At 41.6% G+C, this 13,557-nt stretch overlaps 1 protein-coding gene across 1 annotated transcript; it reads left to right on the forward strand.

The window, feature by feature from the left end:
- The first annotated feature begins 2,713 nt into the window (after window positions 1-2,713).
- On the forward strand, window positions 2,714-7,772 carry Commd2 (COMM domain containing 2). The gene is made up of 5 exons (XM_038347685.1): window positions 2,714-2,840; window positions 2,921-2,998; window positions 3,625-3,707; window positions 5,348-5,521; window positions 6,838-7,772. Exons 1-5 carry the CDS (start codon window positions 2,774-2,776, stop codon window positions 7,033-7,035), a joined length of 600 nt encoding a protein of 199 aa, XP_038203613.1. The 5' UTR covers window positions 2,714-2,773; the 3' UTR covers window positions 7,036-7,772.
- The last annotated feature ends 5,785 nt before the right edge of the window (window positions 7,773-13,557 follow it).

A 13,557-nucleotide genomic window follows, 5' to 3' on the forward strand; every position in this document is an offset into this window, starting at 1 on the left:
ATAGATGACTTTTAAATAAAATATATATTTTTAGCAAGGTCCCTGTGAGAATTACTAAAAACCCCTAGGTTCAGACATCATTTTAACTTCTGCTGGAACATCTCTTGCTAGTATTTTTTTTTCAAACTGAAGTAAAGCTTGTATACAATAGACCACAAGGATATTACATTAACATGTAGTGGTTTTAAGAGGCGTGTATCTGTGTGGACAGTATGCCCCAGTATACATGTAGAATTATTGAAGATACTAGGAAGCTTCTTCAAGCTTCTCAACTATTAAAAGACAGTGCTGTTGTGACATCAAATTCTAAGATTTGAAAAACATGTGGGACACTATTGCTCACGTGGGCTCTGATGTTTTGCGATTCCATTGCCCTTTTTGTTGGAGCTTAGTCTGGTTTTATGAGACATGATGTAATATGTAGTCCTGGCTGGCCTGGAACTAATTTTGTAGTCCAAGTCAATCTAAAATCCATGGCAATCTTCCTGCCTCAGCCTCGCAAGTGCTAGGAATTACAGGCACCAGCTGACACATGCCATCCAGCACTAGGGTGTTTTTTTTTAATTACTTCCTGAGCAGTTAGGGTTCTGTTTATGGATTTTTCATATTATCTATTGCAAAGCACAGACTGACTTCCTAGGACTCATGAACTCTTCCGACAACCAAGACCTGAAGCTACTCTTTGGTTCTTTTTTAAAAATAATTTTTAATACATTAGAAAAGAATACTAGAGAGAAAGGAGTGAGGGGAGAGGGAGAATGTGTTTATATGTATGTGAACACATGTGCCACAGTGTGCTCTGAGAAGTTGGAGAAAAACATATAGGAGCCAGCCTTTTTTTCTTGTGAGTCACAGGAATGGAATTCAGGTCTTCAGGCTTTGCAGCAATCACCTTTTACCTACTGAGCCATATCTGATGGAGGAGGGTCATCCCTCTGCCATTCCTTCTACACATATCACTCAGCCGTTCTATTTGGTTCTTCTATACCTCTTCAGTTGCTGAGAAACCAGCCATTTTACCATTCTCGCCTCTCAGCTCTCCCTCTTCCGCTGTCAAGCATCAGACTGCTCTGTCAGCTCTGTGGCTTGGTGTGCTGGCTGCTCAGTTGTTGTAGTTGTTGCTTTTACCACTGTCGCTGCTTTACTGTGTCTGCTTCTAGAAGTGGGCAAGAAACCACCTCCGGAGCAAAGCCTTTTATTGGGTCTAAAGTTGCAGCAGCAAGAAATGCAGTGCAAGGGGATCGATCCCTCCCGGCTCACCAACTGAACAGCCAGCTTCTAAATCCAAAGGACTGGTGTTTGCACTGATCCCAGCAAAATCTCACACATAAATGAAGGTATGTTTGCTCAGCATCTATCTTCCCTTTTATGCAAAGCATAGCAGTCCTTTGGCTGGGTCGCCAGGGGAAGTGTTCCCTTTCTGACCTAAATAGAAATGCTTACAGACTCTCCTTGGGTTCACAAAAGCTTACGATAGCACAAAGTCTTAGACAAAGTGTTTAAAACCACCCTGGTTAAGGTTGCACCTTATGAAACCAATGCAAGCACCTGTGTGGTTTCCTCTAGGTGTTTATGGAGGGTACAAAGCAGTCAGTGGTTGTGTAAGGATAGTCCAACTAGCTGTTGACTGGCCGTCCTTTTGCTCAAAGCACAAAAACAGAAAGGGATAGACTAACAGCTGCCATCTAAGAAGTGAAACTTCCCATTCCCCTATGTTTCTACTCGTTACTGAACAATGAACAGCAGAAGGCTATTTTACAAGAACTTAATTTTTTTATCATTAACATAAATGATGTTTTTAACAGCACTTTAATAATTCTTAACACCTGCCCACTAAAGAGTGGTGGGTCTTCCTCATTTGTCTCTCAAAGAGACATCAGTGGAGCATACAGCTGTAATTCGATGAAAAGGATGTGGAAGAAACAGGGAGGCTTAATCTGTCTGGATGGCAGATTAAGAAAAGGATTCTCTAGTTGAGGATGATAAAAGCACCTGGCTAGCATTTAAGAGGTCTTGGGTTAAATCCCTAGACTTCTAGATAAAAAGATAGTAATTAATTCTCTCTCCCCTGTTTCTTTCTCTCCTTCCCCCCCCCCTTTTCCCTCCTTCTTTTTCCTCCTACCATAGGAGAAAGATTTGGAGAGCCACTATCAATTGTCATTCTATAGTCTTTTATATATGAACCAAAGCAAAAGAAGAGACCAAATTCTTACACATCGTCAAAAGATAAAAATAATGGAGCCGAGCTGTGGTGGCGCACACCTTTAATCCCAGCACCTGGGAGGCAGAGGCAGGCGGATCTTTGTGAGTTTGAGGCCAGCCTGGTCTATAAGAGCCAGTTCCAGGACAGCTAGGGCTGTTACACAGAAAAACCCTGTCTCAAAAAAACAAAAAAAAGTTATGAATCGTGCAAACATCTGTTGTTGTCATCATTATTATCATTATCATAATTTAGATTTATACATAATACTTTGTACAGTGCTGAAGACATAATTAGTGGCAGAGTTCACATTTACCATGAAGAAAACCCTGGGTTTGATCTCCAGCACCCCAAACATGCCAAACAATCAAAATTGCCGCGGAGATGGCGCCCCCTCCATTCCTACCCTGTGAGCCTTGAGATTTAGTGCCCGTGGGACCGCCAGACACCGGAACCCAAAGCATGGGCAGTGCAGCGCCGCCCGAGCTTCTTTTTGCCTGTACAGAGGCAGGAAGTGGCGAGGGCGGGGCCGGCGCTGAATGTCGGAGGCAGGAGGAGGCCTGCTCTGCTAAGATGCTGCTCGATTTGTCCGAGGAGCATAAGGAGCACCTGGCCTTCCTACCGCAAGTGGATAGCGCAGGTAAGGGAGTGCGGGGTGCATGCGGCGGGGACAGCCCCGGGTCCAGCCCGATACTTACCGCTCCCTGACTTCCGTTGCAGTGGTCGCCGAGTTCGGGAGGATCGCGGTGGAGTTCCTCCGACGGGGATCTAACCCGAAGGTCTACGAAGGCGCCGCCAGTAAGAAAGGGAGGAGACGGGCTCTGTCTGTTGAACTGGAAAGTGCTATCCGATCTCTTTTGCTCAGTCCGGGAGGGACCTTTGCAAGACCTAAGGCCTTGTACCCATTGCATAGCCGTTAACCAGGGCGCAACCTCTGCAAGTAATTAAGATTTTAAAGCTCACAATAAATAAATGAATAAGTGCCTTCGTATTTTAAATAAATACAGTGCCACCTGCTTGGTAAATACTGCACGCTCATGAAATGGAACTGTCAGATTAGCCGAGGACTTCAATCAAGTGTTCAGTTATCGTTTACTGCCCGCAAGCCGCTTTTACTGAAGGGGGGGGGGAGTAGGCAGGGGGGGGAGCAGTGTGATTAAGAACATCCCTGTTGAGTTCCTCTTCTGCCTGCGTTGAAGGGGCTGTGTGTCCCTGTTCACAGGTCTGTGTTTCGTTATGGGTGGTTGGAGAGAAATACCAAAGGCATCTGTTAGTGGGGTGGGTTGAGAAGGAACAGGAATCTCCGCTTAACTCACTTTTAATTAAACTGTTTGAAAACTTAGGATAATTGAACGTGGTTTTTGTTTGTTTTTAAACAAAAGGATAATCTTTTCGGTTTTTTTTTTTCTCTCTTTTTTCTTTAGGGAAACTCAGTGTGAGTAGTGACACTATCCAGCATGGTGTGGAAGGATTGACATATCTTCTTACTGAGAGCTCCAAGCTCATGGTAAGGCTTCTGAGAATGGTATTGTATTACCCAGATCCTTTCAGACAGGCACCTGTTATAAATTAGTAACTCATAATCGAATTTGTGAAGTATACCTAAACGGTAGTGTTAAGGGCATTATCTAATATGAATGCCTCTTGCTAATATAAATTAGCAACTCATAATAGAATTTGTGCAGTATACCTAAACGGTAGTGTTAAGGGCATTATCTAATATAAAGGCCTCTTGCTGGTATAAAATTGTAAAATTCTGTATCATATGCCACCATATGTGTATCCTAGGAGAGAGGAGAATGAAATATTGCATTTCTTTATGTATCAGCAGTCGGTATTTGGCTTGATTGGAAAAATAGTCAATAAAATTGGCCGTCTTAATTGTGGTTTTTTTTTTTTTGCCCTCTCATCCCATTTATTAAAGAAACAGTAAGAAAAGAGGCAATGCAGGAGAAACACCAACCATCCTTCACATCAGTCCGAACGAAGCACAGTGATTCTCCCTTTCATCCCTCAGTTCCCATCCACATCAGTTTTAAGTTTTGAGGTTCTTTAATTGGGAGTACCAGTGGAGAGGGAGCTGGATGATCTGAGGAGCCTTAAGTCTGGCACCTAAGTCTGCAGGCCCAGTCAGGCAGAAATGTGTGGGTCTGTGGCGTGAGTGTCCACCTCCTCATTCTATGTTCAAGCCCCCAGGGAAAGGTCTGGCAGTAGAACATGACCAGGCCCAGGGTGACCAGGCCAGAGTTACTGATGCATGGTCCGCTCACCAATGCAGCATCACCAGACAACAAGTGAGCTAATTTTCCTGTGGTGAGCGGGGGAATTAGGACCTACAGGCCAGTGTATCCCTGAGGAAAAGTCCACAAGAACAAGTCAAGAAACTAGTAAGAGGGGGCTGGAGAGATGGCTCAGAGGTTAAGAGCACTGGCTGCTCTTCCAGAGGTCCTGAGTTCAATTCCCAGCAACCACATGGTGGCTCACAACCATCTGTACTGAGATCTGACGCCCTCCTCTAGCGTGCGGGCATACATCAAGACAGAATGTTGTATACATAATAAATAAATAAAATCTTAAAAAAAAAAAAAAGAAACTAGTAAGAAACGAGGGGCAGAAAGGTGTGGGACAACAGTACAGCAGGTGTCCAGAAGGCCAGAGATGCTTTTTCTTGAGGTTAGGATCGGTCCAATCTGCCATAGTCTGTGTCTCACAAATAATAGTTTGCCTTCAGTCAAGAGAAAAAGCAGAGGAAAAAGAAGGCTCATTTGAACTCGAGCCCAGTTCTTCAGACTGTAGCTCCAGATCTACTCTTATCTAAGGGACAGCCCAGCCCAGAACCACCATGTTTGAAAACCAAAGTGGCCCTGGAAGAAAAATGGTATTTAAGGGGGTAACATTCCATCTGGGTACATTGCAGCCGTGGGACCCCAGGTCTGGGGAAAGCAGCTGGATTTGAACTAGGGAGGCTGCTTTTTTTTGTATTTTAATGAGGTTATTTTGTATGTTAGTAACTTGGATTTTGGAATGGTGGGCAATGATTGTCTTTAACTGTAAGGAATGTTGTAGACAGAATGTGTTTAGAAATATCTAACATTTACTAGGCAAAGGTAAATCCCAGTGTTCTGTTGATCTCAATTTTATCTTTAGATTTCTGAACTGGATTTCCAAGACTCTGTTTTTGTCCTGGGATTCTCTGAAGAACTGAATAGATTATTGCTTCAGCTTTACCTGGACAACAGAAAGGAGATCAGAACTATTCTGAATGAGTTGGCACCTCGTCCTCCCAGTTACCATAGTCTTGAATGGCGACTAGACGTACAAGTATGGCTTTTAAAAAATAACCTGGCGCAGACTAGAAGAATTGTTTATATGCTCTGTTATTTACCTACTTAACCAAACTCTGGTTTGAAAAAATGTTTATATTTTAATGGTCATTTTTGGGTCATTTCACAGATAGCTCATTTCCTTTTACTTCTAATATAATTTGCTAAGTTTAATTTGCAAAGGTTTTTAATTTGTTTTTATTATATGTATTTATTTAGTGTATGTGCATGGCACTTGTGTAGAGGTCAGAGGACAACTTTTGTTGTCCTGAGGGATAGAATTCAGGTTATCAGGCATAGCAGAAAGTACCCCAGCCCACTGAACCATCCCAGAGGCCCCAATTTATAAAGTTTTAAATCATCTTAAGAAAAAATGATTTAAAAAACAGTTGTTTGTGGGGTTTTGTTTTTGTTTTTGGCAATGCCTTTTTTAAAAAATCATTTCTTCGTAACACGAAACCCACAAAGGAAGGTGTCCAGATCTCTGCACTCAGTGAGTTACTACATAGTCATATATGTGTATCGTGGACGTGACCGTGACCCCACAAACACCTTTCTTACCTCCTACCAGTGCTCCTTTCCTCCTTCCCAAAGGTAACCAGCATCCTAAGATAGGACACAGATTTTCCTTCTAACCCATTGTAGCTGTGTTCACGTGCAGGGGTTGAGGCGACACTCATCTGTAGGCTGTAAGATAGTGAAATGGGTTACAGAAATTTGGTGAGAGTTTAGATATAACATAGCAGACACTGGGAAACCATGTAGATCTTGGATAAACATGTAAAATTAAAGCAATTGTTTAAGAAAACTAATTTGGCATCATCGAGAAAAATGGGAATTTAGAAGTATAAAGAATGTAAGCCTTTATAATCATTTTCCCCTTTCTATATGATATGCTATTTTTGTCTTACTATCTCTTTATTCTATTACATTACCTTTTTTTAATTGAAGTATATTTATTTATTCATTTGTTTTGTTTCTAGGGGCAGGGTTTTTCTGTACAGCCCTGACTGTCCTGAAACTTACTCTGTAGACCAGGCTGGCCTTGAACTCACAAAGATCCACCTGCCTCTGCCTCCCAAGTGATGGGACTAATGGCGTGCTCTTTTTATCCTGTTTAAGGAATTTTTTCATACCATGAGGTTTCATTGACAGTACCAGGTTTTTTTTCTTTGCAAAGGTTTTAAAGTTTACTTTTCATTTTAAAGTTTGTGATTCGTCTCATTTTATTTTTAACCTGGTACAGTGTAGTTTAGAAGTTACCTGTGCAGCACATTTATTAAAGAGTACCTGTGCTCTTTCTGTGTCTCCAAGCTTGCAAGCAGAAGTCTCCGGCAACAGATTAAACCCTCAGTGACTCTGAAGCTGCACCTTGATCAGAATGGCGAGCACAGCACCCGTCTTCTGCAGACAGACCCAGCTACCCTGCTGCATTTGCTTCAGCAGCTGGAGCAGGCACTGGAGGAAATGAAGACAAGCCACTGCAGGAGAGTAGTCCGCAGCATCAAGTAGCCCCGAGGTTCAGGTGGCGATCCAGGGACGGCTGTATTACATCTGGATCTCATGGACTCTCTTTTCTGGTCAGGATGCTGAGATCTTGATTAAAAGCTAAAGTACAGTTCTTTTCTGGTGCTAAATGCAGTCAGCTTCTTCACAAATTGAAAAGTTTTTTGTATTTTAAGTGTATAAGTAGAATGGACTAACACGAATCTATACTGTTCATGTCTTCTGTGTATATGTGAGCCTCCTGGAATACTGTTCATGTCTTCTGTATATACATGATTCTCCTGGAAAATGTTCGTGTCTTCTGTGTATACGTGATTCTCCTGGAATACTGTTAATGTATTCCATGTACATGGGACTCAACTCTCCTGGATTGGGTATTTTTTTGTCTGTTTTATTTTCTTTTTCCTTGATAAATTTTGAAAATAAGATTCACTGCTACTTAGAACTATTTCTAGACAGTTCAGTATCTTTTACTTCTAAAAGCACTGTACTATTATAGCCATAGAAAAAGATAGAGTTTTCACAAGATTGTGTATATTGTTATAGGTAGCTTAAATATTCTTGTCTGTATATGAAGGTGACAAATAGCAATGATACCATATTCCTTACATTTGAGTTACTGAGGCCAATTGATTTAAGTGACATACAAATTTCTGTGGTCTTATCATGTATTTTATCAGGAACTATTTCCCATGTTCCCAAAGCAATTAAAAGACACGTCATCATTTACATTTATAAATAATGAATAGCTAGGCGGTGTTGGCGCACATCTTTAATCCTAGCACTTGGGGAACAGAGTCAGGCAAATTTCTGTGAGTTTGAGGCCAGCCTGGTCTACAGAGTGAGTTCTAGGACAGACTCCAAAGCTACCGAGAAACCCTGTCTCGAAAAACCAAAAATTAAATAAGTAAATATGAATGAATAAAGAAGAAAGAAAGAATATAAGAGTGGTATGATCAGTTCTATTTTTTAATTTTGTGTGTATAGGTATTTTGCCTACATGTATGTCTGTGCCCCATGAGCGTTCAGTGTCCCCAGAGGCCAGAAGAGGGTATTGGATCCCATGGAACTAGACTTAGAAGTGTTGTGAGCTTCCATTGGGTGCTAAGGCTCAAACCCAGGTCCTCTAGAATAGCAGTCAGTGCTCTTAACAGTCGAACCATCTCTCCAGCCCCAGAACAGTTTTTTTTTATAATATTTATTTAGTGTGTTTAGTTCTCTCCTCCCATCCTGTGAGGCCTGGGAATAGAACTCGGGTCATCAGGCTTGTAGACAAAACATTTCTACCCACTGAGTCATCTCAAGTGTATAAACATAATTTTTAATTACACTGAGAACTCAGTTAAAGAAATTGTCATATTAACAAACCCACAAACTCATAAAACCATGAGTGCTGTCGCTGGGCTAACGTTAGCCTGCCTGCCAAGCTATGCGGCAGCTCTGTGAGCTTGCTCGTCCCATTGGACAGGAGATAAACTAGACTGGCCCCACCAATATTGAGCCGTTAGCGTGTGGCCCTCCAAGCAACCCTTCTTCACCTCTTGGGCCATTACTCTTAATCACAAGATGAAAGCAACGGGGCAGAGTCTTTCATGCCTGTAATTCTAATGCCTGGGAGTTGGATTTCAGTGAGTTCCAGGCCAGCTTGGTTTACATAACAGGATCTAGAAGTTTGTAACTGAGCTATCTCCCCAGCCCCTGACATGTTTTACATTTTATTATTATCTTAGGTGTCTGGATGTTTCACCTGCGTGTATGTCTGTGCACGGTGTGTGAGCATTGTCTGTGGAGCGCAGAGGAGTGCATCGGATCACAGTAACACATTGGGGGGCCGGGGAGGTTGCTCGGTTGGTAAAGTGCCTCCCGTGTAAGCAGGACTACCCAAGACTGAATCCCCAGCACCCACATGAAAAGTTGGGCATTGCATCATATGGTTGTCACCCTAGCCTTTGGCTGGGGGAGGCAAAGACAGGTCACTCCCTAAAGGTTGTTCTGCAGCCAGCCCAGCTAAACCAGCAAGCTTCACTTTCAATGCGAGACCTGCCTCAAAACTAAGGGTGAAAAGCAGCTAAGGAAAGACACTTGAAATCAGCATGTACGCACGCGTACATATACACACAAGTTCATACATGTACACCCACACACAAAAAATAGCAAATCAAAGTTTAGGATCAACAACCACATTTCTGTGTGTGGACTAAATGGAACTAGGTATATATAATATTTAGCATGGTGCCCCACTTTCTTTTTTTTTTTAAAGATTTATTTTAGCCAGGTGTGGTGGTAGTGCACGCCTTTAATTCCAACTCCTGGGAGACAGAGACTGGCAGATCTCTGAGTTTAAGGCTAGCCTGATCTACAGAGTAAGTCACAGGACAGCCAGGGCTACACTGAGAAACCCTGTCCTAGAAAAAAAAAAGTAAGTTAAAATTAATCAAGACAGGGGGCTGGAGAGATGGCTCAGAGGTTAAGAGCATTGGCTGCTCTTCCAAAGGTCCTGAGTTCAATTCCCAGCAACCACATGGTGGCTCACAACCATCTGTAATGGGGTCTGGTGCCCTCTTCTGGCCTGCAGGCATATACACAGACAGAATATTGTATACACAATAAATAAATAAATAAATAAATAAATAAATATTTTTTTAAAAAAATTAATCAAGACAAAAAAAAATCACCTAAAAGTTCATTAAAATCATTAACCTATTAAATATCTATGCATATAAATATAAACCCATTATGTTTTTTGAAACTTTTTAAAAAATCATTTATTTTTGTTTTATGTGCACTGCTGTGTTTTGCCTGCATGTATGTCTGTATGAGGTTGCCAGATCCTCTGGAACTAGAGTTCTGACATTTATTAGCTGTCATGGGGGTTCTGGAAACTGAACCTGGGTCCTCTGGAAGAACAGCCAGTGCTCTTAATCACTGAGCCATCTCTCTAGATCCCAGTACCATACTTTTAAAAATGTTCAATAAATTTTTACCATTATCTAACAGTGGAGACTAAGGGACTCGTTATTTTATATTTTGCATTATACTCAATATACTCTAAGAACCTGAGCAATGTACTAACTCTGGTAGTAACATTATGAGTATTTTTTTTTTATTTCTGTTGTGAGTTTGGATGACTTGCAGATGGTGTTGGAAAAGCAGGGTCAGGGACTGTGATATACATATATATATTATATATGTATATTATATATATTATATATGTGTATATTATATATATATTAGACAAGCTGGATAAGCCTGTTATTCTTCATCTTTACAAGATACCATGAAGACAAGCAATGATACAATTTATACACTAGGGTATGTATTTAATATTTATATTTGTTGACTGGTTTGTTTGATTTTCTGAGACAGGATCTCACTATGTTAACCTAAGCGGCTTTCACACTCTTCCTGCTTCAGTCTCCTGAGTACTGATTGTATATTCACCAGGTCTGATGTTTTGCCAGATAACTCCATCTGAATCTTCTTGACAGCAATCCATCCAGTCTGCAGGCCATAGAGGGCCTATAGAAAAACCAGTTTTATTTTCTTAAATAGACTTCAAGTACAAAGGAACAACAGGAATACAAATTCTTACATTAATTAATACACTCTAAAATTGGTTTTTAGACGGGTGTAGTGGCAACTACCTTCAATCCCAGCACTTGGGAAGCAGAGGCAGACAGATCTCTGAGTTCAAAGCCAGCCTGGTCTACAGAGTGAGTTCCAGGACAGCCATGGATACACAGAGAAACCCTGTCCCGAAAAACTAAAATAAACTGGGTTGTCACTTAGATTGTTGCCATTCTAAACCCAAGCAACTCTTGACAAGATGGATTCTTTGTCTAATTTTAATGTAAATCATGTTTTTTTAATTTTTATAAATATTGCTAACTACATGGCTGTCAAACTGACAGCTTATGCTCTTTGCTTGAATTTGAATTTAATTCACTGAATTTTAGTGGCGAAGGATCAATGCAGAGGCAATGGGAGTGGCAATGCCAAGAACATGCCTCAGCCCCATGGAAATGGTGAAGCCTTCCCAGGTCAGGCTCAAGGGGATGGCAAAGCCCTCCTATGGTCTATGTGAATGATGGTAGTGTACGCAGGAAATGTCCGCCATAGCTTGCTCCCCTCAGCTGTTTATGGCCTGGAGACAGCTTCCCTTCCCCGAAGAGCCTGCTCCCACTGAGATTAGCTAAACTGCCTCTTAGTAATGCTGTGTGTGACAACCCCGCCTTCTTGTTGACCTTTCATGAGCCCCTTCCTTGTTCAGCTAATGGGACAAGCCCACCTCCCTGTTCAGCTAGAACTCAATAAACATGCTGTGCTTCTCCATTTGAGAGCCCGGGCCACCCAATCCCAGGTTCCTGTGTCCATGTATCTGTCATTTCTTTAGTGTCTTAATTCCTTTATAGACGGTAGTCAGGGTTCTGGGACCAAAGCCATTGGAGACTAAAGTAGACGATAGTAGATTATACTGTCTTTTCATTTTCATGTTTCATAGAATAGTTTGCCCGGCAAGCAGGTAAAAAGAGAAACAATGGAACCAGCCACATGAAGTTTATATCTCTTTTTCCCCATTCTTTATTCTCTTAAAGGTATAATCCACTTATTTATGGTAGGCACACTGGGAAAAAAAACGTAGAGCAATTTGAAACCTTTAGCTTCTTCTTAAGCACACAGAGGGTTCAATTTTGTTAAATATTTATTACATTCTTGGAGGGGTCCTTGTGTGTGGAATGAAGGGTAAAGTCTTACTTTTCCGGTTTAGTATGCTCAGCTCATTCCACTCTGCAGGGCTGTTTCACCTAAGTTCCTTAGGCTGTGGAACAGACTTCCCCAAGTGCTGCTGTGGACAAAGCCATGCCTCTGCCTTGCCTGTGGGCAGGATGTTCCCAGCAACTGCACAGCCGTCCCGAGAGCAGAGTGGAGCTGTAGTGTGCCGCTCGGGTGGCCAGAGCCTAGACGCCTTCAGAGGATCCCAGGTCCTTGTGGGAAGGTGTGGGCACGGAGAGCGTGGCAGAAATGGTCCTTAGTCCCTTTCCACCGAATTGAGGTTCCATGAGGTAACCAGAGGTGTGATGGGAAAAGCAAATTGAGCTCTTTTTTTACCTGCATGCCAATGTTGTGATTGTCATAAATCCAATGAGAAGTGGATGCCTGTGGTTATAAAGGAATGTGCTTAGTTCACAGAATAAAAATACTCCTCAGTTAACTCAAAGACTAAACCCACAGATTACAATTCGGAGAATGAGGAAAAGAAAACCCAGACTAACAGAATCTCACTGAGGCAAGTAGAGATGGTTAGAAAATGGGGGTGTGCTCGAAAACAGTCCAGTCTTTGCTGAAACATAGTAAACAAGCCTCAAAAGAAGAGCTGGAGAAAGATTGTAAATTCTTGTTCTGCTGTTTCATTTGTCAGGGTTTTATTTGTTGAGACAGGGTGTCACTATGTATCCCTGGCTGGCCCATAGCCCAGGCTAGCCTCAAACTCACAGAGCTCCATATGCCTCTGTGGTGTGTACCATCATCATACCATGCCTGATTGTTAGGGTTTTTTGTCCTTTTTTATTTTTGAGACAGGGTCAAGAACAAAGCTTGAACATGGTTTCCTTGTTTGCTTGTTTGCTGTAAACAGTGACCTTACCAAGTTCATGTTGGTCTTCTTTTCCCTTAGTGAAAAAGCATTTAAGACATTCAGTCTTCAGATTCCACTGAATGCCAAGGGTAAGATTCCCACTTGAGTAAATGGTTTTTAGCCCAACCTGCCTACTAGAATCATGTAATAGTTGTAAAAAAATAAATAAATAAACAAATAGGGCCTGGAGAGATGACTCGGAGGTTAAGAGCACTGGCTGATCTTCTGGAGGTCCTGAGTTCAATTCTCAGCAACCACATGGTGATTCACAACCATCTATAATGAGATCTGGTGCCCTCCTCTGGTGTGTCAGGCATACTTGCAGGCAGACCACTGTATACATAATAGATAAATAGATCTTTTAAAAAAATAAACAAATAATCTGATTCCCGACTTCATGGGTTTTGGTTTGATTGCACTGAGATCTGTAAAATCTCTCCACATGATCCCGATTCACAGTAAAAATTAACAAGAAATTCTCTACAATTTTCTTCTCTCTGACTACTGATGGACATTCAAGACAGCTGAGAATAATAAATTTAAATAAGAGGAGGGCTGGAGAGTAGGCTCAATGGTTAATGGTTAATGGTTAATGCGTCCCTGTAGAACACCAGGTTCAATTCCCAGCACCCACATGATAGTTCATACCATCCTTAACTCCAGTGTAGGACACACATGATACACAGACATATGTGCAAGCAAAACCCTCATGTGCACAGAATAAATTTAAAAATACAAAAACCAGGAAAAAATCTTCCATCCTCTGGAGAACGATTTGTATGATTTGCATATCCCTACCCTCCGAGCTGCATCAGGAGCTGGGAAAAAAAAGCTTTGAATTTTATTTCTCAAAATTTTAATTATGAAAGCAACAGGATTTACACTTTCAAAAA

Source organism: Arvicola amphibius, chromosome 11 (genome assembly GCF_903992535.2).
Source record: "Arvicola amphibius chromosome 11, mArvAmp1.2, whole genome shotgun sequence".
Taxonomy (NCBI): Eukaryota; Metazoa; Chordata; class Mammalia; order Rodentia; family Cricetidae; genus Arvicola; species Arvicola amphibius.